The 25,361-nt window shown below is 38.6% G+C and overlaps 1 protein-coding gene across 1 annotated transcript in view; it reads right to left on the bottom strand.

The window, feature by feature from the left end:
• Positions 1 to 1,765: 1,765 nt before the first annotated feature.
• Positions 1,766 to 25,361, bottom strand: part of PLLP (plasmolipin) — a 36,762-nt gene continuing 13,166 nt past the window's right edge. The window contains exons 2-4 of the mRNA XM_074211252.1: positions 6,843 to 7,016; positions 3,787 to 3,909; positions 1,766 to 2,963 (exon numbers count right to left, since the gene is read on the bottom strand). Of these exons, the coding sequence (XP_074067353.1) occupies positions 2,847 to 2,963; positions 3,787 to 3,909; positions 6,843 to 7,016 (414 nt within the window). The 3' untranslated portion in view covers positions 1,766 to 2,846. The remainder of the gene's footprint in view (positions 2,964 to 3,786; positions 3,910 to 6,842; positions 7,017 to 25,361) is intronic.

Below are 25,361 nucleotides of genomic sequence, written 5' to 3'. Positions count from 1 at the left end.
CTGTACCCCAAGAAACAGTAAAAAAGACTTAATTGTTCTGTTTTTGTCACTTTTCAGGGAAGAATAGTGCTCATGCTAGTTTAGAGATTGCATGGGAGAGAATGGCCAGTCTCCAGAAGGCACATGCCTCTCTTTGGGAATGTATAAAAGGAAGCACCTTCATTGAGGTTGCAGATAAGGTGATGGTGATGCTGAAAAAACACATTTGCTCCCATTTTGTAAAAAAAAAAAAGTAAGCAAATGCCCTTTTCAGTAAATGGCCTCAAGACATTAGGTAGGATGCTGACTAAAAAGTGTCTCTTAGTGTCCTGGCACAGGTCAACTTCTAGAGCAGTGAAGAGAGAGATTCAGGAATATGAAATCACTCTACTATTGATTTTTTTCAGCCCTGAAAAGAAGCTTATGTGCTGCTTGGGGAACATTTTAGCAGGACTTTTTCCATCTCACTTTCCCTGTTAGTAATGAAAAATCCATCTTCCAACTTCATCATGCATGACCAAGTATATATTTTTAATATCTCAGAAGTGGGGGAAGAACAAGTGAAAATAGGTGAAATTTTATTTAAAGAACTCTTAGGATGTGCTGTCAAATTTTAACCTTGGCTAGTTTTCAAAACTTGGGTATGTGTAACAAAAGACAAGTGTTCTAAGTAAGGGTCAGTTACTTCCAGTTCTGGCTTTCTCTTATTAATGGCTTTTTTTTTTTTGCAAGGCAATGGGGGGTTAAGTGGCTTGCCCAAGGCCACACAGCCAGGTAATTATTAAGTGTCTGTCTGAGGCCAAATTTGAACTCAGGTACTCTTGATTCCAGGGCCAGTGCTCTATCCACTTGCCACCTAGCTGCTCCCATATTAATGGCTTTTTGAAGGAGTTTTATCTAGGTAAATTTATAGGTAATTTACATTTAGTCAGTACACATTATGTTCCCATTTTATGAAAAATCTATTTTATACAAAATCTGTAATAAGATTGAAAAAATTATAATTATCCATAAGAACAATGAACAAATCCAACAAAATGGTCAGGCTGAACTGGAGCCTCTCCCAGGACTTAGGATATTTACTTACAAGATTTTGGCTTCTTTTTATTTTGACTTTTTAACCCATGTAACTTTATAGTTTTTGCTTAGTATCCAAGTTTGGACTGGATCTTGTTTATAGTTCTGCAAACTATTAATCTGTACCACTAGACAGCCATCATTCTTTTGGCTTGGAAAATTAGTTTAGATTGATTAATCTTACAAAGTTTTGGGCCAGGTTGTCTGCCTTCTTAGTTCTTTGTTCCTCTGGTCTTAGTCTTATCTTACTAGTGGAGCTCAATTGAGACACAGCTACTTCATAATTACTACTACCACACTCACTGGGGTTTGTTTTTTGAAGACCTTTTTAAGTAGGTCAGCAGTTTGAGAAAACCTTTACCTGGTCTCACAGAAGAAAAGGACACCATCCAAGCAAGGACCTTAATTAGGAATAGGGTTCTAGAATTCTTAAAGGAGATAAAACAACAGGGTACTTTTCAAGGATATAAGTACAAGGCCGCGGACTGGGATATCCCAGGAAGGGAATCACACCAGGAATCACATCAAATTTTAGAATTTGCATTGAGAAAATAACACATTTAACTACAGCATCTACTAGTGAACAGGGAGAGTAAAGATAGTGAGACCAGTGGGATCACCCAGCCTCAAAAGCTAGGAATCAAATTAGTCAAAAGGCAACAGTATCTTGGAGCCATTTACAAAAATTTTCATCGACATCTCTTCCAAACATGTTTCCATAGTCTTTATTTATATACATAGAACAAAACCATTACTACCCAACAATCAGGCAAGCTTGTGAGCCACCTACCCCCCAAATCCATAGCCTTTGGACTCAGCCAGTGGTGTCAGGAAGAAAAATCAGTCTTGGTATTTAGCATTGACAGGAAGGGATATATAGGTGAAAATGATATTTTAAAACATAGGGAAAGAACTGAACAAGTGTCTTTGAGAAGCACGTAAAAACAAGGGTTTCCATTAAATACAAGCTTCTAAAATATGAAAATCTTTATGAAGATGCCCATTATATATTAATGAGACCTTAAACTAATACTTAAGCGCTATCTTATTTTTAGTAGCCTATTAATAGAATTTATTTTTAATATCATATAGGCCCTTGCCCTTGTTCCATAACTAGCTATGGATGTTATGAAAATGAAGATAACAATTTATTCCTTTTCCCATTGAAATAGGAGAGGAGAATTTACATTGCTAGATACTTTGTATAACTGAACATTGGCTTTTTGTTTGAGGTGAGACCAGTTTTTGGGTCCCAATTTGAGAAATTCCAATAGCCACCTTGAGTAGCTGAAGACTCTTCACAAAACTATAAGACTAATACCCATTACCATGGTTACATTTACAGTATATACATGATAGGATCACAAGGTTTGAGGTGTTATTTGTTAGCTGATTTAATGGTGGTAAAACAGGTTGAATTCCTGGCCCTAGAAACTGAAGCCTTATAAATTCAAAGCAGGGATGGCCACAACCTTACTTCCTGAGAGGCAGGAATAATTCTAACTTTAAAGGGATGGTGAGGTCATTTAACATCTTTGACCCTTTCATTCTTTGGATTGTTCCCTGCCTCATCACAAATGCTAATTTATGCCAATCCAGGGTGGTGGATTGTGTTCTGTTAGGAGTGGAGTTCGAGCACAAATCCCATCAGCAGAGGATAGCAAATTTGGTCACAGCAGGGCTGGTTTTCTGCTGGTTAGAACCAACTTGTGATGACCAGTGGCATCCAGCCCCTGTACACGATGGCATGTAGACTTCAGCACCAAGGTGGTCCATGGACATTGCTGGATTTAGGAATAGCCACCAGCCATCTGACTAGTAGCTGCATTGCTGCCCATTCCTTTCCAGGCTCGGAAGGTGAAGAAAGCACTCACCCCATAGGCGATCATCACTACGCATGCAAAGAACTGAGAAGAGAAATGGACTATGTGAATGGACTGGTGTTGGATGAATCAGTTTTGTGGATGTCATAGGGAGAATCAAACCTGCTTGATTTGACTAGCAAATGCAGTAAACCTTTGGTGTACTGGAACAGGCAGTTGGCCAGAGTTTTGAAATATCAAATAACCAGATGAACTGAAGTCAGGGAGCTGGTATAGTGGCAAGAATCAGGACATGTGGATGCTGTCCTGGTTGTGCCACTAATTTTTTGTGATATTAGTCATTATTTCTCCTGAATCTCCTTTCCTCCTCTGTAAAGTAAGGGAATTAGGCAAAGTGATGTCTAAGGACCCATGAACTCCATTTAGTCAAAAGAAGGGGAAAAAACTTCCAGGTGGATGTCCTGGGATCAATCTAGATTTCACCCCAGTGAAGGAAAAATTAATATTTCTGGTAGTGCTGTGAATTGCTTTAAAAAAAGGGTTTCTTACATTAGGAAAGAAGACTAGAAACATTTTCAAGAAAACAGAGATTGATTTAGTTGGAGCTACCCATTCCTTAGCATTCTGGTTAATTGAAGTTTCACTGCAAATAACCTCCTTAAATATCACAAGTGAGAAATCATAGCTCATTCCCATTACATTGTTAAGAAAAAGGAACTGATAACTACAAAATAAAATGGGTTTGACTGGAATGGAAAATAGTCCTGCTGTTGTATGTTCCCCTTGATCAAATTTGTGGTTTGAGTCCTGGACACATATCCAGCCTTCTCCCTCCCCACCTCCTCCCACCCAGTGCTCATCCTGTGTGTTTGTAAAGGACCAGACCAAAGGGGAACCAGGAACTTACAGAAGCAGCAGCCCTTTTGTCGAATATATAGGAACCAGCTATTGATGTTTTTTGAACTGCAACTGCGGAGGTGATGAATCCAGTAATGTAGAGAACTGTAGCACTTACATTAAATATCATTAGCTAGGGGGAAAAAGATGAAAAAAACTTAAGAGGCTCTAGTTCCAATAATCTAAATGATTTATTTTCTTCCCAAAAGGAAACCTCTCTTCCCACCTCTGACATTAGCTAGCTATGTGACAAAGGCAAATCACAACTGTTATTTAATTTTCTTCATCTGAAAATGAGGATAATTCCTGTAATACTTCCTTTCAGTAGAACTATGAGGATAAATCAGGAGCATTTACAGTGCTTGGCAAATTTTATTTTTTTTATTTGTCTAGGAATGCATTACCTATGCATTTAAAATCTTAAGAGGAACAGCTTTTTCTACAAGAAAAAATTTTCACTACCCTTAGCCCAGAGTGGTAGGGGAGGGTGGGGGGAAAAGAGTGGTAGGATAGATCACCTGCACACCTCTTCCCACTTCCTTACAAATCAGAATATGCTGTTGAGGTCTCAGAAGAAACCAAAAGAACATGTGTATCAACCTTTTGTCACTCTTAGGCCACTCAACTGAAAACTTTAATGAACAAATCTTACCATGATTTGTTGGATATGGAAATCACATGTAAAGAACAAATATGTCCTGTCATCATAAAATGATTTTATTACATAGTAAGCTAAGAGTGCCTGGGACAAGTCACAGAATCTTAAGTCTTGAGTTTTCTCATTTGTAAAATAGAAATGACAAAACTTGTTCTACCAGCTTCCTGGACTAGATGTAAAAATGAGAAGGAGGTATGTAAAAATGTTTGCTAAACTAAAGCACATGATCCAGGAGCATACTTGTGGGGGACTAGACTGACTTAAAAACCCACTCAGCATTCCATCTCCCTGGTAAATTATTTCTGAATATCAGCAATTATCATTTGTAGTTCATTAGATGGTAGGTAAAAGCCCACTTAGATGTACAAAGTACACACATGCCCTCACTTTCCTCTGGCTACAGAGTGAGTCTCATTTGTCTGCTGTCCCTCAGGGGCTCTCTGTTTTCAGGAAGGTTCCAAGAGTCTCTGGCAGGTGCTTTCAAGTAGAAGCCATGGTACTGGGAAGACAATGGAGTGTCCAGTTTTTGCCTACAGCAGGCATGCTATACAAGCCACAGGCTGAGTGCCCCATGGATGGTGAAACTAGGATTTCACAGTAGACTAGTACAAAAACCCATATAATCCTGAAACAATAAGAGCCAAAGACAGTGAACTTTGCTCTTGAAAACTGGGGAGGCACTTGAGCCTGAGGACAGTGGTAGAAAATAAAATATCTTATGTGATTTTAACAAATGACTATTTTAGGACAGAAATGAGTTCTCTACCCATATATCCCCATTATCCTGTTTAGCTAGGTAAGGACATTGCTGCATATTAGACAACCAAAAACTTAGAAAATTGGGGGCTACAAAATCTTATTCCACCTCTGCCGGTAACATGCCTTCTCCTGAGCACGACTGTATCTTAATGTGTCCCCAGCTGGGTGGAGATCTTCAATATGGGGTATATGCAACCATGGGAGATGGAGAAATTTGTCAAGAGGTAGAGATTAAAATTAGTATTCCTCATTGTGCCTATCCATGATAACATTTCTCTTGTCCTTTCCTATTGAATATGGGAATATAGGAAAGATTAATGAAAGCTTAAGAGGAACAGAGAATGAAAAAGTTGGCTATCTCTGGCTAAGAAGATGAGTTTAAAGAATACCTGAAGCCAATGATAACTAAAAGACTGCCAGGTACTAAGTTACTATTAGAATGCAAGAACTTCCTGGTTATAAGTATCACTGAATATTAAAATGGGTAATTAAATGGGTCAGTAGAAACTCCCTGGCATGGGGATGGACTATAAGCCCTGGGATTTGATGACTTTAAATTTTTTCATAGTTCTAGGATTTTCCCTCCTAGTCCTGCCCTAGCAGTAGAAGGAAGACAGGCTTCTAGTCAGTGATGTAAAGATCTAACAAAACAGTTCTGTCTCTGGGGATGACTCACATTTCCTAATTTTAAAAAGTCATTGAATTTAGAACAATGCTGCCTGTTCCAAGCTTTGCTTATCTTAAGATCATGTGCCTTTTTGCCTTTGAAAGCTCCAGATCCCAGCTGCATGGATTCTTAAGTTCACAAATACAAATAAGGAGGCCATGGAGGAAGCACAATAATGAGAGCACATTTTTTTGCAGAACTGATTTAGGATAAGGAAGATTAACGGGACCTGTACATTTGTGTGTCAATCATGGGCGAACCCTTCTAAGCAGAACCTCCTCAAAAGGAAAGCTATACTTCTGATGTTTTCCTTATGGTCCCTTGGGGGGAGGGTAGGAATGGATCAGGATGACACCAATTACATATAAATCATAGGATTATATATAAATATATAAATATAAAAATATAAATATTTTAAATAATTATATAATTAGTTATTATTAAATATTAAATAAGTACCTAATAGATAATAATTAGAATACCTACCAACCCTTTTACTCTATCTCAGGTCTCCACAGCAGGTTCATCATTTCTCTACTACAAATGAAATATGACTGCCAAAGTCCCACAGATGGCAAAACTGTGTCTTGACTCACATTCAAACCATTATTAATGTCATCTTAATCACCAAAGGCCTAGCAGTAGCATCAGTTTGACTCATGGACTAGATGATTTTTTTTAGGTCACTATAAATCTATCAGACTATAAACTATGATCTTATATAGTTTAAGAACCTATGATCCTTTAGCCGTTCCCCTATCAGACTGTTCTATAGAGATACTGTCTTAGATAAAATGTTTGCAACCAATAGCATTAATCCAATGCTCTGTACACAAGCTTGTTTTATGAATTCAAAGTTCTAACCTAGTTTCGGTTGGTGTCTGTCCAATTATTTGACAATCAAGAGACAGAAAAACATATAACAGTTAATCTCAGAAATGCCTGCCCTCTAGGGACTCCACAGATCACACTCAGCACTCACCACCAAAGGCCAGGGTACCATATAGAGTTTCAAATGTAGTTGCCACAGGTAGATGATGAAGAAGATGATTGTCACCAGCCAGGCAAAGACTGCTACAAACATCACCCAACCATAGATTGAGTAGTAGTGATAAGGTGTGTCTGCAATCAGGGCCCAGGTCAGCAAACCCACCACCTGGAAAGGCAGAACAAAAACACACCATCAGGAGTCAGGTTCCCCATCTAGATGGATCATGGCAGGGTTGTTTACATATTGTAGAGATGTTTAAGCCTCCATTCTAGGGTCATTATCCTTTATTCCCACTGACTCACTGGACTACAGGAAGACTTCAAGTAGTGTTATTCACTTTTATGAATAGAGAACCAGAGATCTTAGAGAAGTTAAAGGTACTCACTCACGGTCACACCTCAGAAGGGCTTCCCCTAATGTCATACCTGGAAACCTGACTTCACTACTAGTGATTGATTAGGAACACTTATCAATGTTACATATTAAAAAAAACCTAAAGGATATGTTTTCACTATTACAAAGTCCTCCTTAGACAAAGAAACATTTTCTCTAGCTTTACCCTCGTGGATTCATGTGGCCTAAGGCAAAAATGCTCTTCTTGGAGCCTCTCTTTATGGTCTCTTCCAACTCTGACATTCTTTGAGTCTATAAGTTCAACTTGAGTGAATTTATGACCAAGTTACATAGACACTAGTAGGTCCCACATGAAGTGATTATGCCAACATTGTTTGCTTTTGGTAAAATGATCCACAGTGAGCTTGGCAGTTAATTTGGTTCTTGAAGTCTGAAGAGCCCAAATCAACTAATTCCGTGGTGTCTGAACTCTGATGAAAAGAGAGCTTGAAATTGACTTTTAACACTCTAAAATTAACAGAAAAAAATAGACCACAGCATAGGAACCCACTGATTGGGGAATAAATTGACTGAACAAATTATGGCAAAATGTCCAGGAATATAGGAATGATGATTGTGGAGATTCAGAGGAATATGGGGAAAATACCTAAGAAGTGATAGAGGGAAGAAAGCAGTGACACAGGAACCATACATAATGACTACCCTGTAAATAAAGCTAGCCAGAAGCAAGAAAATTGCTCAAATACAATCAGTGCCATACTGTCAAAAAAAAAAAGGATACATCCTTTTCTATTCACAATTGATAAGTTAGTGATTGGGAATGGGTGGAATATGTAGAGAGATTTGTGGATTGTTTTGTTGTTTTTGAGATAGCTATTTTGCCAAATCAAAATCTGCTTTCACTACAACTCAGAAGGTTAAGTAAAAGAAAAAAAAAGAATTAAAAAAAGCATTAAGCCATTACTGTACTCCTCTCAAGTTCACATCCTAACAATGGATGCCAGTGGAGAAAATCCATTTCCTTGCCTTCCATACTTTTTCTTCTAAAGCAAGATCTATGTCCTGCCTAGAAAACTCAGTTGGCTGTGTTTTGCCTAAAAGCAGGTATCCTCCTTGACCCATGTCAGAGAATTCTCATCAGCCCTCAGCCATAGCATATTATGTCCCTATGTTTCAACTCTGGGAAGTAGAGCCTAAATATCATTGTCAAACTCCTCTTCCTTTCTCCTAATGCTTTAAAGCAACAGGTTTTTTTACTATTTTTTAAAGATTTTATTTATTTTGAGTTTTACAATTTTTTTCCCCTTAATCTTACTTCCCTCCCCCCCACCCCCCACAGAAGGCAATTTGCCAGTCTTTACATTGTTTCCATGGTATACATTGATTCAAACTGAGTGTGATAAGAGAGAAATAATATCCTTAAGGAAGAAACAAAGTATAAGAGATAGCAAGATCAAAATAAGATATCAGCTTTTTTTCCCCCTAAATTAAAGGTAATAGTCCTTGGTCTTTGTTCAAAATCCACAGTTCTTTCTCTGGATACAGATGGTATTCTCCATTGCAGACAGCCCCAAATTGTCCCTGATTGTTGCACTGATGGAATGAGTGAGTCCATCAAGGTTGATCATTGCCCTCATGCTGCTGTTTGGGTATACAGTGTTTTTCTGGTTCTGCTCATCTCAGCATCAGTTCATGCAAATCCCTCCAGGCTTCCCTGCATTCCCATCCCTCCTGGTTTCTAATAGAACAATAGCGTTCCATGACATACATATACCACAGTTTGCTAAGCCATTCCCCAAATGAAGGACATTTACTTGATTTCCAATTCTTTGCCACCACAAACAGGGCTTAAAGCAAGTTTTGAGGGGATCCACAAAGTCAGAACTTTTCAAAATAATACTAAAATGTTTTAACTTCTAATGCAGTAAATATAGTTATAACCTAGAAAACACCTTTTTTTTTTTTGGCCAGGGATGGGGCACTCAATTTTTAAGAGGGGGTTGTAAGACCAAGAAGTTTGAGAACCAATGTTTTAACAACTACCAGTTGTAATTCTTAATATCACCATTCTCATCTTCCCTTTTCCACAGGGATAGGGTCTAAAAGGAAGTCTGCTACCACTCTCATTCTTCCTCCTACCCTTAGTACAGCCCATGATGGCTCCCCAAATCTCCAAGTTGGAAGGGAATTCAGAGACCCTCAGATCCAAACCCATAACAAACAGGTCCACATTTGGAGAATTGCATTCATTTCTGGGTGCCACATTTTAGGAAGGATATTGATAAACTGAAGAACATCCAGAGAAAATGATGAGGATGAGAAGGCCCTCTAGATCATGCCATGTGAGGAATTGGGGTGTTTAGCCTGAAGAACAGAAAACTTAGAAGGAACATGATAGCTAACTTAAAGAATTTGAAGGGCCAATATGTGGGAAAAGAATGAGATAACTGGCAGCAATGGGTAGAAACTGCAAAGAGGCAGATCTTGGGCCTAATTAAGAAGACTTTAACAATTAGAACTCCCTCAAAATGGAATAGGATGAGGAGAGGTAGTATTCCCTCACTAGAGGTTCCTGAATGAGAACTGAATGACCACTTGTCTGTAAATATATTGTAGAGGGAAATCTTGTTCAGCAAAAAAGATAAGCAACAGTCTTAGGAGAGAGTAATAAAATAATTCAGAGAATAAAAGGATTGTGGTACAAGATCAAGGACTAGAGTTGAGACTAGATAACATGAATTTATATTAAATATAAGACACTCTCAAGAATTGAGACACTCAAAGGGTTAAGGATTGGCAATCTATCTCCAGATGTACTTCATTGAAATATGTGAGGAAGATATCAGCTTCCTTCCTTTGGGAATAATATGGTAGGAGAAGGTAGTAGAATTAGTCAAACCTACTATGGCACCAAACTTGGAGAAGGAAATAGCAAACCACTCCAATATCTTTGCCAAGAAAATGTCAAATGAGGTCACAAAGAATAGGACGTGAGTAAATGATTAAACATGCATATATACGCTGGGTACTGCACTTGCATGTCATGGCATCACCTCCCTGATGATATGGTCCTCTTTAAGAACGAAGAACAAACAACTGTGCTAATAGGTACTGGGGATGCAAAGGCAAAAGAGCGTCCCTGTACTATTCACAACCATGTTTTCATTGATGTAATGCCCTTGGTTAGGGAGGCAAGACAGAGGTGAGTATGTCTCTTTTATAGGGGAAGTCAGTAATTAAGCATCTACTATGTCCTAGGCACTGTGTTAAGTCTTGGGGAAATAAAGGAAGGCAAAAGAAAGTCCCTGCTCTCAGGAGAGAAGCTAGGTTGTCATAAAATGGACTCAAGAAATATGACCTTAAAAGAAATATATAAATAAGTCTTTGCAGCTCTTCAGCTGGGGAAGAGAAGACCATCACTGCCTGGGTACCATCATCCTCTCAGTCACTCAGGTTCAATGTCAATCTCAACTGCTCCTCCCTCTTCTCAAGCCTTCTGTGAAGGACTTTGACTACCAAAGAGAGGGATATCATGAAAAGTACACACAAATAAAATATCCAAAAAGAATCCAGAGGAAAGGCACTAGCATGAAAGGGGATTGGGAAAGGTTTCTTGTAGGAGGTAGGATTTTAGCTGGAATACGAAGAATACATTTCAGGGATGGGAACTAGCAGTGAAAATGCTCAGTGTATAGGGGCGGCTAGGTGGTGTAATGGATGAAGCACCAGCCCTGGAGTCAGGAGTACCTGGGTTCAAATCTGGTCTGAGACACTTAATAATTACCTAGCTGTGTGGCCTTGGGCAAGCCACTTAACCCCGTTTGCCTTGCAAAAACCTAAAAAAAATGCTCAGTGTAGAAATGGACTGTCTTGAAGAACAGCAAGAAGACCAACGTCATGGGGAATAGGTAGAAGCAAAGTGAAAGAAGACTAGAAAAGTCAGAGGAGCTCAGATTGTGAAGGGCTTTGAAAGCCAAAGAGAGGGTTTTATATTGATCTCAGAGATAGGGAGTCACTGGAGCTTATTAATTGGGGAAGGGAAGAATATAACAGTCAAACTGTACATTAGAAAGATCTACTTGACAGCTGAATGGAGGATAACCTGAAAGAGGGGGAAGGAGACCTACATGTGAGGCTCATCAGCAGGCTATTGCAACAGTCCAGGTATGAGGTGAGGAGGACTTGTGTCATGGTGTCAGAGTTAACAAGAGAGGTTAGGAAGGTAAAAAAGGGCAGAACTTGGCAACAGATCAGATCCAGGAGTGAAGAGCAAATGATGGTACCTAGGCAGTGACAGTCTTTTCTTCCCCAGCTGAAGAGCACAAAGACATATCTATATGTTTCTTTATAGATCATATATCTTGGGTCCATTCTGGTCCAGTTTCTTTATTGAGAACAAGGATTTTCTTTTGCCTTCTTTTGTAGCACAGTGCCTAGGACATAGTAGATGTTTAATAAATGACTGGTTGACTTCACCTAGAAAAGAGGAACAATCACATCTGTATTACCTCCATTATTAAGAGTGTTATGAGACACCAATGAAATCAACATGGTTTTGAATAGGATTTACTGACTCGTTAAGTCAGTTTTTCCAATTATGTCCAATTCTTTATGACCCCATTTCTCTACTTACTGGAGTGGTTTGCCATTTCCTTCTACCGTTCATTTTACAGATAAGGAAGCTGAAATAAAGAGGGATAAGTGACTTGCTCAGGGTCAACCTACTAGGAAGTAATCTGAGGCTGGATTTGAACTCGGGTCTCCCTGATGCCAAATCCTTCATTCTATCCACTTCAACATTCAATTGCTTAATAATAGTAGGAGACAAGAAATAAAATAAAATAAATAAGAATAATAGAGACTAGCTAAGCAAGGGTGATTATATTGGTATCCCCATTTTACAGGTGAGAAAAATTGGGACAGAGAGAAAAGTAACCTTGCTCCAAAAAACAGGAAGGAGACAAATGCTAAATTTAAGGCCAGTGTGGCTAGAATGTGGGCTACCAGAAGAGGATTAATGAGAAATAAGTCTCTTGACATAATTGGAGCCAGACTGTGAAGTGCTTTAAATGCTAGGCTGAGGAATTTGTATTTTATCTTCAGTCCTTTGACTCACAGTGCCAGGCTATAGGTTCCAGAGCTTGTGCTTCTACCTCTTCCCTTCCTAACACCTGATCCAGGTGTGTTAGCTGCCTGAGATTTCTGCCTCAAAGCAGAAGATCTCTTTTAATGATTTAACAGGGCAGACCAGCTTTTCTACTTACTCCCTACCCTAGAATTCATGAATCCCCAAATATCCACTCAAACAAAAGGGATTTCCCCCTCAGAGTAAATCCCCCCCTGCACACACCATTCACTCCCCTCAGGACACACTATAGGCTCATCCCCTTAGGACATACCACTCTGGGATCAGATTCCTCAATTAGATTGCTGGGGCAAACCTTCAAATGGGCTTCACTCCAGGGGATATGGTTTCTGAAAGGGAGGGTGATAACAGGGAAATAACATGGGAGCTGAGTTCAACTCCTGACTCTGAGGTCACCTATGTGACTTTGTGCAAAGTCATGTAACCTTCTTATACCTCATTTCCCTTATCTATAAAATTAGAAGAATGGATTAGATGACCCTTGGAGTCCCTTCCAGCTAGCTCTAAGGTTATATTCCTATGATCCCCTACCCCAACCTCAGGTCTCAGACTCTATAGGGAAAGTAGAAGGAGAATTTTCTCCCTCTCTGAGTCTTTCCTCTAAAATTGCTGGCTTTGGGCCTACTAAAGTCACTAGAGCACTAGCCTTCTCCTAATACCACTAGAGATTTAATTCCTTAAGTCTTCCCAATTTAGGGGATTCCCAATTAGGGAAGCCTAATGATGGAGAAGTGGGATGGAGAGGAGAAGCAGAGGGAGAAAGGTGGTCTGTCTGGTGGGGAGGAAATTCAGAAAGGTTGGGATGTTTTCCTTGTTTAATCTGAAAGAAATTCTTAATTCTGAAATGTATTTTAGATTACTGAATAAAATGTTTAGATAAGGAATTCACATTAGTGTGGGGCAGCCAGGTGATGCAGGGAATAGAATGAAGTCAGGATAACTCATCTTCCGAAGTTCAAATCTGGCCTCAGACAATAACTGTGTGACACTGGGGAAGTCACTTAACCCTGCTTGTCAAATGAACTAATGAAAGAAATGGCAAATCACTCTCCAAATAAAGTGGTATTACTCAGGCTCCTCCATTCCCAAAATGATATTTTTGGAAATCTTGCCATTTCAAGATCTCTGGAATCAGATCATTACAATTCCCAAACAATGAGGATCCAAGATAGGAGCCAAAGCCTGGCCTGTAGTGGCACTTCCATTTCTAGAGGGGAAAAAAGCAAAAAAAAAACTTTTGATAGCAACACAGCTCAGAAAAGAGATTAAGTAGACAAGGCCTTAGAGGAAGAAAAATAATAGCTTACATTCCCATGGGACTATATAGTTTACCAATATTTCCTCTTGATAGTGTTGTAAAACAGGCAAGATCTCTATTATCTCCATTTTTTTAATTAGGAAAAATGAGGCTGGGGGGGGGGCTAGGTGGCATAGTGGATAAAGCACTGGCCCTGGAGTCAGGAGTACCTGAGTTCAAATCCGGCCTCAGACAATAACTGTGTGACACTGGGGAAGTCACTTAACCCTGCTTGTCAAATGAACTAATGAAAGAAATGGCAAATCACTCTCCAAATAAAGTGGTATTACTCAGGCTCCTTCATTCCCAAAATGATATTTTTGGAAATCTTGCCATTTCAAGATCTCTGGAATCAGATCATTACAATTCCCAAACAATGAGGATCCAAGATAGGAGCCAAAGCCTGGCCTGTAGTGGCACTTCCATTTCTAGAGGGGAAAAAAGCAAAAAAAAAACTTTTGATAGCAACACAGCTCAGAAAAGAGATTAAGTAGACAAGGCCTTAGAGGAAGAAAAATAATAGCTTACATTCCCATGGGACTATATAGTTTACCAATATTTCCTCTTGATAGTGTTGTAAAACAGGCAAGATCTCTATTATCTCCATTTTTTTAATTAGGAAAAATGAGGCTGGGGGGGGCTAGGTGGCATAGTGGATAAAGCACTGGCCCTGGAGTCAGGAGTACCTGAGTTCAAATCCGGCCTCAGACACTTAATAATCACCTAGCTGTGTGGCCTTGGGCAAGCCACTTAACCTTGTTTGCCTTGCAAAAACCAAAAAAAAAAAAAAAAAAGGAAAATGAGGATCAGAGCTTAAGCAACTTACTGTCACCTACATAGTAAATAGTGGTGTCAGAAACCAACCTCCAAGTCTTCTGATTCTGGGTCCAAAAGTTATAGGCAAGTTTCAGTAGGGGGAGGGTGATTCCTGCTTTTCCTTATCTCCTATCCTCTCCACACACACCCCTTCCCTCCCACTCCCCCATCCCTTGCCCATCCTGAGACCACAGTGAGGGTTTGGCTGATGAGGTCACTACAGTGACTCAAATGAAACATGGGATGAGCACCTAGGCTGGGGCACTTTTTTAAAACTACAAGTACAGATTTCTTAAAAAAAATTTTTTTAATCTTATTTTTAAAGCTCAATGAAATGATTCCTTTTGTTTTCATTGTTTACAATAGATTCCTTAAAATATGTTGATTTAGTTATCATATATAATTGTGATGGAATACTATTGTGCTGTAAGAAATGACAATGAGAATGGTTTCAGAAAAACTATGAACTAATGTAAAGTCAAATGAGCAGAATCCGAAGAGTAATGTTGTAGTGATAATCAATTGTGAGACTGGCTATTCTGATCAATATCAATGACAGTTCTAAAAAAACTCATGATAGAAAATGCCAACCATCTCCAGAGAAATAAGTGATAAATTCTAAGTATAGATTGCAACAGTTTTTCACTTTATTTTTCCTGCTTTTAAAAAAAAATACAACCTAGTTAATATGGATATATATGTTGCAAGACTTCATAAATATGTTGTTAAGAAATGTGATCTGTGTCTGACTCTACATGACCCCATTTAGGATTTTCTGGAACAGTTTGCCTTTTTCAGCTCCTTTTAGAGAGGAGGAAACATTGGCAAACCAGGTGAAGTGAATTGCCCACAGTTACACAGCAAGCGTCTGAGGCTTGAATGGAACTCAAGTATTCCTGACCTCCAGGTCCTCTATGAGCACCTGACTCCTGGCTCTTTATCCACTGAGCCATTGAGCTGCCCCTTAAGTGTAATGGCTATCATATTTCTTGTCTTCTCTATGGGAGAGGGATGGGGGTCAAGGGAAAGTATTTGAAACTGAATATAAAAATAAAAAATCCTGTCAAGCTCTAAGAATAAAATATGCTTGTTTGTAGTTTTGTCTTTTCTCCTCTTTGGAAGGGAAAGGATTAAAATGAGTAGCACAATACACGTTAGATTAACTTAAATTCCATATTCCTCCAAATATAAGCCTTGCTGTTAAAGATTTTTTTCTTTTAAATGTTTTATTGTTGCTGTTTCTTGTTTTACAAGAACACTTTCTAGTAATTCCCTCCCAAATCCCCACCATAGACCTGTTCTCTATAATAAATTAGTGCAATCAAAGCAAATAAAACCATTGACCATGTCTGAAAATGTACAGTCCACCACCTCTCTAAGAAGAGTTGGGAGCAAGCTTCAGAAGATGGATCCTTTGAAGTTATCATAAAGTATTTAATTGTTCTTTATGTTATATATTGTTCTCTTGGTTTTGTTTACTTTGCACTCTATCAGTTCATTCAAATATTCCTAGTTTTCCCTGATTTTGTAATTTGTTATGGTACAGTAATATTCCATTACATTCATATGCTACATTTTTAGCCAATCTCCAGTAAAATGGTATCCATTTTCCTTCCAGTTTTTTCTTACTACAAAAAGTGCTAGTATAAACATTTTTGTATTAACAAAATTTCTTTCTCTCCAAAAGATCTCTGAAAAGTGAAAAAAAAACAAGCAAACCCTTATATACACTAAGATTGACATCAATTATAGGCCATATTCAACTTTTATATAGTTACTGAAATGGCCTGCATATAGGTAGGTACAAGAACCTTCCATCACATAATTGAAAGCCTCTTGTAATAGTTTTTGCTTAGGTTGGGACTGCTTAGGGATGGGGGGGAGAATTAAGTACTTGGCCCAGGAAAAAGCCATAGATCCCAAAGGACCCACCTAACATCAGCAGCTTACCAGGCTTATCTGATTTCCTCTGGCCTAATTCCAGGCACCAAAAAAATTAATTGATTCCTATACTCAGGAGAACATTAAACTGAATGATCTCCTCAGATGTCTTGTATTCCTGAGATTCTATAATTCATTGCCAGTGACAGAAAGAGGGAAATCACATATTTTTCTCTCCAGAGCCTACACTGACTGGTTGATTATGCTTACTTAATCAATCAAAATAATTCCATACTTTTGAATGGATGTTATCTTAGACTACTCCCAAAGGACCCAGTTCTGAAATTGCTCATGCCCATGCCCAAGTCTGGATCCATGCTACACTCTGCAAATTTTCAGGAATGTGACAGGTAATACTTCCCCTCTCTGGACCCCAGTTTCCCCAACTGTAAACCAAAGTTAGTTGAGATAACTGCCAAGGTTCCCACCTGTTCTGACAGCCAGTGTTAACATTTGAACATTGTAAGACCCTTTTTAAGCTGACACTTTATGTTCTAAGATCCCTTCTATCTCTCCCTTATCCATCAGCACAACCATTTACTAAGAGGTTGTCACATCTTGCAATCAGAGATCCTTCATAAATCTGGAGGGTAAAAGCTGTAACCATCAGCAAAAAGGCAGGTAAGGGCCCTTATCTTCTGAAAGATTGATAGGCTCATATGTCCTAGAAAGGACTCAGGATTTATCCAAGAGCTGCCTTCATGATTCAACTTTTCCTTGAACTTAATAAGTAGCTGGTGAGGAAGAGCCATGGCTACTAGATTATCACAAGGACAGCAAGGGGTGAATTATTCCCCTGTACAATGGAAGTCACAATCATAAAATGTCAGAATTGGGAGGAATTTTATAAGAGGAAAAGGTCCAGAAAAGGAACATCCTTTCATGAGTCAGGTCAAGAATTGAGATTATAACTCTTATTTCTCAACTCCTTCCCCAGGCTTCTAGTGAACACATCACATACCCTAGGGTGAAGCATTTAATCCAACAGAGAGAGAGAAAGAGAGAGAGAGAGAGAGAGAGAGAGAGAGAGAGAGAGAGAGAGAGAGAGAGAGAGAATATGAGTGTTCAAATGAGATTTCAGACTTTGAAGAGACCTCAGTCCATTTGGTCCAACTCATACCTCAACAGGATCTTCCAAACAGATCCAAAGAACTCATTATCCCCCCCCCCCCCAAGTCCTACTCTCCTGTCTTCCTTATTCCTATCCAGGGCACTGAAGGGATTAGAACAGTAAATGGTGGTAGGAATTGAATGACTCTGACTCTGACACTGACTCCATCTTGTGACTCAATTATGGAGCTAGCTCAGTTTCCTTTCTATTCAATTATGATCTAGTCCAATTTCAGTCTTGTGAGAAAAATGTATTCAATTATGGCAATGGCAAGAAAACCTTATTGCATTGTTTGAACCTAATCCTGTGTGGTTGAGAAGCTGAACCACTTCTACCTGCTGCTTTAATTAAGAACCTAGGTCATACCCAGTCAGATCTGAAGACTGATTCAAGGATTTTTTTCAGTTTTAATCTCAAGCTATCCAGATTAGCCCCTATACCAATTACTTGTTTCCATCTTCCTTTGACTGAATACAGACACTTGGGAGAATGGGACATCTCTTTTTTTTATTTCAGAGAATTTCATCTATTCTCTCTCCCTCTCCCAAAGTGGAAAGTCCCTAATCTTTACTTCAGTTAGAAATTAGATTACTCAATTTCATATTCTGGTTAATTCTTTTCTTTTAATTAATTGGTCTTTTTTTGTTTATTTGATTTTGTGGAGCAATAGACTTGAATGACTTGCCCTAGGTCACAAGATAGGATCAAGTGTCCGAGACTGGATTTGAACTCAGATACTCCTGGCTCCTGGACCAGTGTGCTATCCATTGTACCACCCAGCTGCCCCTATTTGATTGTTTTTAATGCATGTCCAGTGCCAACCTGAGAAGGCCTGGCCCTAGTCTGTTAAGCAATTGGCATGCATTGTTTAATAAATCAGTGTGTTCAGAAACTTGAACTTCTGTTTCCTCATTTCAGCTTCACCCATGACAGCACCATTATTTTATTAGTCTCTCAGGCCTACAGCCTAGGTGTTAACTTCCACTATTTGTCTCTCACTTCCTATATCCAATATGTCACTAAGGTTCGTCCAAATTTCCCCTTTGCAATATCTCTCAGATGTGTTCCCTTCTTTCTTAATATTGCAACCACTCTGATGCAGACCCTCATTTCTTCACCTGTGTTTGAACTATTATAATAGCCTGCTGGTTAGTGTCCCTCAAGTCCTCTCTCCACTCCAATCCACCTTCCATTCACCTCTCAAAATGATTTTCCTAAATCATAGGCCTGACCATGTCAACCTCTCCTCCCATCCTCAAATCCCTCCCCATGAAATGAACTTCTGTGGCTCAAGGATCAATTCAGAATCCTCTATTTGTCACTCAAAGCCCTTTACAACAGAGTTCTACCCCAACCCTAGTTTTACAATCTTCTTTAAACCCTTGAGGGTCTTTTCCTTCCAAATTGATTTTTTTTACTAGATAAAAGAGGTCATTCTTCCCTTCTTTTCTAACCTAGCCTAAATCAATGAATGCCCATTTGTCAGTCAAACTGAGAGGCATTGAAGACCTTAGTGTAAAAAAGACCAAGTTCTCCCCATTTCTTCCAGGGCCATCTCTAGTCATCCCGATCTATATTTTACCACTGAATCTAGATGGCTTTGGAGGACAAAGAGAGGCTGTTGACTTTACACAGACCATCGTTAATTAGAATTAAAACTAATGCACTCGAATGTCACCTCCCTGCTGTCATGGTCCTCTTCAAGAATGAAGGCTAGGGGCAGTTAGGTGCAGTGAATAGAGCACCAATGCTGGAGTCAGGAGGACCTGAGTTCAAATCTGACCTCAGACACTTAATAATTATCTAGTTGTGTGTGTGTGATCTTGGGCAAGTCACTTAATCCCATTGTCTTAAAAAAAAGAATAAAGGACAAACAACTCCAATATACTCTTTCATCCAACGACACCAGCCTCTCCCTGATGTTTGGGGCATTTTTTTTCTGACTGTCCCCCAAGCTTAGAATGCTCTCCTTCCTTATCTCTGCTACCTGGGTTCTCTGGATTCCTTCAAATGCCAGTAAAAATTCTATTACAGGAAGTCTTTCTCAGCCCTTTTTAATTCTAGTACCTTCCATCTTTTAAATTATTTATAATTTTCTCTGTATATAACATGTTTATAAATATTTGTTTGCTGGTTGTGTCTCCTAATTGTGATCTCCTTGAGACTGGCTGCCTTTATAAAAATTCATTCAGCCTTTGCAAATGTAACCTGTGACCCAGAGGGCCCCAGTACTCTGGCCTGAGAGGGATCTGTGATGGCCAATTTCAGCTAAAAATCACTCATTCTACTTGCAATTACTCCAGGAAAATTTATACTATAGTTTGTGCATGGATTTCTCCAAAAGTGGATAAAAGAGGATCCCAGTACTTATTCAAACATTCGAGGTAGAACATACAAATAGAGTAGGGAACAGCTATTAAAAACTTTAATTTTCTTCCCAAGACAAAGATCCACTATTTTAACATCAATATTCCTTCTCTAATATTTTATGACTTTGAGTCCCAGTAAAGTTAAAGATCACTTCAAGGGCAATGGCAATATGCACGGTGGGTATGAGCAAGCTATACTGTGTTACAAATGAGGAATTATATAAGAGAAACAATATAAAACTTGTCAAAGAAATATACAATAGAAAAAAGACGAACTGGTCACATAGTGATAGTGAGGAATATAATCTATGGGCAGCCCAGTTGCTCTGATAGTATCCTCATGATTTCAAAGGAATGCAGAGTAGATCCATAGTGACCTTCATTTTTCCACTCAATGGAAAGTGCAGAAAACAGAAGGGACTTACAGGAATTTATAAACAAGGAAACATTCAGAGCACTCAAAATAGTCCATCAACTCTACCGTCCTCTTCTCTGTCCCCAGGAAAAGACTGAATTTGAAGATGCTCTAAGAGCCACCCTATGACATTCTATTCTGCTCCTCTTTCCCAAAGAATCTTAAATACCCTCCACCATTACCAAGATTCATAAAACCACCCTGTGGCTTAGACTTCCTCAAAGCTGCTAAACAAACAACCCCTTCCTCTTTAGTACTGCTTTCCAAATAGGATATTGCTTAGGAACCACATGGATCATCACTCTCTTTATGCGAAGAAAATACATCAGAAAAATGCCCTCCTCTTTCTGAACTACTAAAGTTGTTATTGTTCAGTTGTGTCCCACTCTCTGTAGCTCCATTTAGAATTTTCTTGGGAAAGATATTGAATTGGAGGGGCAGCTAGGGGCTGACTAGAGCTCTGACTCTGGAATCAGGAGGACCTGAGTTCAAATCCATCTTCAAACATTTGCACTTACTAGCTATGTGACCTGAGCAAGTTATTTAACCCCAATTGCCTCAACAACAACAAAAAGAAAATGAATTCATTTTCCATTTCCTTCTCTAGTTCATTTTACAGATAAGAAAAATGTGACAAATAGGGTTAAATAACTTGCCTAGGGTCTCACACAGCTAATAAGCATCTAAAGCTGGATTTGAACTCAGGTTTTTCCTGACTCCAGACCTGGCACCTCCACCTAGCTGCCCACTACTAAAAATTAGGAATTCTCCACCCAAGATCCATGTCTATTTTTGTGAAAATATCAGTCCTAGGGGGTGGCTAGATGGTGCAGTGGACAGAGTACCAGCCCTGGAGTCAGGAGTACCTGAGTTCAAATCTGGCCTCAGACACTTAAAAATTACATAGCTGGGTGGCATTGGGCAAGCTACTTAACCCCACTGCCTTGCAAAAACCTAAAAAGAAAAAGAAAAAAGAAAATATCAGTCTTTAGTTGTTACTATCTCTTGGTCTGGGAAAGTCAGTTCTCAGAAATTCAAGTCTCAGCCACTTATAAAGACATACAACTCCCACATGCTTTCCAATTCTCTTCATAGATCCAGAACAGAGGTCCACTCTGTTACTTGTAGGTATAGAAATAAAAGAAAAAGAAAATTAATCTGTTTTAATAATTTTACACTGTGCTACCTAGCTGCCCCCTCTTGGTTATATATCTTCCAGGTAGCCCAATAATTTTTAAATTATCTCTTCTAGATCTGTTTTCAAGGTCAGTTGTTTTTCTAATGAAATATTTCATATTTTCTTCTATTTTTGGCTTTTTTTGGGGAATAGTTTTATGTCTTTCTGAGATCTCACAAAGTCAATGGCTTCCTTTAGTTCCATTCTGCACTTGAAGGAATTGTTTTCTTCAGAGGGCTTTTTTATCTCCTTTTCCAGCTGGCCAACTCTGCTTTTTAAGGCATTCTTATTATTTTCCTTTTGTGATACTTTTTCCATTTGGCCTAAACTGGTTTTTAACATATTATTTTCTCCAATATTTTTTGTATTTCTTTCACCAAGTTGCTGATTTGGTTTTCATGACTTTATCTGCCATCACTCTCATTTCTCCTCCTAATTTTTCCTCTACCTCCCTCAATTGCTTTTCAAAGTCTTTTTTTGAATTCACCCATAGCCTGAGCCCATTTTCTATTTCTCTTGGAGGTTTTGGGTATACAAGCTTCTATTTTGTCATCTTCTGAATCTTCCACAGGACTGAAGTAATTTTCTATGGTCAGATTCTTCTTTTTTCTTTTGTTTGCTCATTTCCTCAGCCTATAACTGATTTACCATACCTTCAAGACTTTGGGGAGTTTTTGGGACAACCTACAGGGACCTTAATTTCTCCAAGGTCTTATGAGAGGCTCCGACTGCTCTCTTGCCTGTGCTTAGATATGTGTATGACCACAGGCCCTCCCCTCTGCCCTGGAGCTGTGAGAATGGTCCCTGCTTGGCTATGGTGGTATAGGAGTCCAAACTGTGACCTGGATCTGAGTGTGGGCAAACAGCAGAGTTCTGCCCCAGGGAGAGCGGAGAGATTTCTGCAGTCTCCCCAGACCCCCTTTACCATCTGTAGGCTGAGCTCTGGAGTTGCAGGCTGGCTTCCCCAATTCCTGTACAGGTTCTCACTTCAGGACTGCTCTGAGTCTGGCACTCACTCCACACTAACTCTGATGTGGCAGAGTTCTCTCACTACCCCTTCAAGCTGTTCTCTGTGATCCTGGGGCCAGTAGGTCTGGAAACTGCCTCCTCTGCCACCGACCCAGGGCCCCCCAGGGTTCTAGGCACTTGGCCTGCTGTGCTGTATTGTGGCTTTTTCTACCCCCCAGTCTTGGTGAAACAGATCTTTTCCTGCAGAACTTTTGAGTTGTCTTGGACTGGGAAATTGTATCACTCAGTTTTTCTATGGGTTCTGCCCCTCTAAATTTTGGCTAGAGTCATAATTTGATGGCTTTTGGAGTTTTGGGGAATGAGTTTCCAGGAATTCCTACCTTGAAGCCACCATCTTGGCTCTGCCCCTCAACATTCATTTTCTGTAAGATTTTGAGTCCCACATTTTTCTACCTCCCTTTCTCTCCCCTTCCCTATGATATTGAGTAATCTGATATAGATTATAAATGTACAATCACTATCTTATATTTCTTTGACAACAGTTCTTATATTGTTTCTCTCATGTAAGTTCTCATCTGTAACATAGTACAGCTTAATCATACCCACCATACCCAATACCATTGCCCTTGGAGTAAACTTTGAATTCACTATGACTCAGTCATATACTATTATTAGAAGAATATTGATGTTAAAATAGTGGATCTTTGTATTAGGAAGAAAATTGAGATAATTAAAAAAAACTTTACCACTTCCCAGGGGTAATCTATCTGCTCCCTTTTGTTCAATTCTGTATCCAATTCATTGTACATTTGCATATTCTGTTCAAAATATACCCATACAAATTTTGTAAACTGTTTAAATTGCATTTCATAGTCTACTCTAAACAATAGGAAATTTCACTCTTGCTGCTTTTTTTATGTGTGGGTAGTTAGGTCAAACCCTTTTAAGTAACTATGTATCTCACTTAGGCAATTCTGCAACATTTCAGGGTTTGATGCAATCAGCACATATTATCTGAAAGTGAGAATGACTGGAAAGACCTGAGCATCTTTAGGGAATCTCTCTTTGACTTGAACTTATCATTGCATCACATCTAAAATGATGGGAAACTCCTTTGACATGCATATGTATGTTTATATGCCTCATTTGATATTAATAATCATTCTTTTTATCAAATATTTCAGAGAATCTTTTATAATTTTTGACATACACATAGGAAATGCCTTAATGGAGAAGAATTTTTAGGGTAGCCTTTTGCTCTCCCAAATTAAATGCTTTTTTATAGTAAAACTATATATATTTTTTGCAACAGTATTTCCACTTCTTCTATATCTGGAAGTATAATATTAGAGTCAAAATGTGGTATATTTACTGTTCTGAATGGTGGAAGGAGTTTGCTATTCAACAAAAAATTCTCACATATCTTTTCCATTTTTCATTTGTTTGCTCTTTCCCTTCTAGTTTCATCCTTCGTTCAAGCCCATGGGATGACTTTGACTATTCGCAAATCTTTAAATTTGTTTTTCCTTTCACTTTTCTTCTTTTAAATGAGGTGATATAGCTTATAATTTTCCACCATCCTTTTGCATAAAACTTTACCAACAAGATTATTTTTCTAAATCAGTATTTTCCTTGACTGTCATTTCAAATCTGATGACTGAGATGGTTTGTAGATTCTTTTGGTCTCCTTGTTTTGGCAAAATTGTTGTAACTTGTTCCAACATCCTTTTCTCTACCAGTTTCCCATTTTGGGAGGGGCATCTATAACTTGTTTAAATAGGTCATGCTGGAGTTTTAATTTGTGCAGTATAATTTTTATAATTTTATATTAATTTTCATATAAAATTAGTTACCATTAAAATATACTAAATAATTTATGTTCCCCCTCACTTTCTACAAATAGTAAATCCTATCTTTCCAACTTTTTTCTATTTTGTCTAGCTGATACTGTAAGTTTAAGGTCATATTCATCTCCTCCATAGGTCAGTAAAAACTTTCAGAGAAGGCATAGTTAACCAAATATAAATCAAGGCAGGTGCTATTATTATTATTTTATAAGCATGTGCTAATCCTAGTCAGGAAAAACTACAACTTTAATTATCAATCTTTTTCATGTGACAAGATCCAGAAATCCAGATTATTGTGGAAGAGTCACTATCTCCAAGAATAATTTTTCCTTTAAGGTGTGCTAGTTGTCATCTAGCCAGCAGCTTATTCTAGCAGTTCTCTCCTACAGTAAGTAGGATTTATAAAGTCTACTAGCAGCTAGCATTTTCCTCATGTAGTTCTCCCACTCCAGAGCTCATATTATCTTCTATTAGCAGTCAGCTACACTGAAATGGAAGAATTGAAAACTTCAAATTTTCCTATAGACCCTTCTTTTAGAATTGCTCCTTCTGCCTTAGGGTGTTCAAGTAAATATAAATTCCCAGTATACTGACTTCAAGTATTTTCTTATACAATTTTAAGTTGTTATCAAACTCAGCAATCTTGTCCCAAACTATGGTTAGCTGTTCCTTATGATTCTGATCTTTTTTATTCCTCTAAAAATCTTTTTAAAGATCTCTTTTTTTTTTCATGAATAGACTGTCTTTCCCATGGTCATATCAAGGTTGAAGTTTGCTCATTTATCCTGCTAGTTTCTGTATCACTGGCTTCAGCTTCTTCAACTTTTACCAGACATAATTTTCGATCTTTTGAAAAGCAGAAGGTATCTGAGGTTGACTCATTCATGCTATGATATCCCTGGGGATGTTAAGTCAGATCCGCCCCAGAGAGTATCCCAGCAGCCTCTAGTGGCCCCAAGGGTGCTTGCATACAAATCATTTTATATTCATTTTAAACTTTGATTTAACCAGATCTAGGCAACTGATTCAGAATGATTGCTATATCAATAAAGAGATATTTCTATTTCC

The sequence above is a fragment of the Macrotis lagotis genome, chromosome 1, assembly GCF_037893015.1.
Source record: "Macrotis lagotis isolate mMagLag1 chromosome 1, bilby.v1.9.chrom.fasta, whole genome shotgun sequence".
NCBI lineage: Eukaryota > Metazoa > Chordata > Mammalia > Peramelemorphia > Peramelidae > Macrotis > Macrotis lagotis.
Note: the sequence above shows the minus strand (reverse complement) of the source record. Positions and strands in the feature narration are given on the sequence as shown.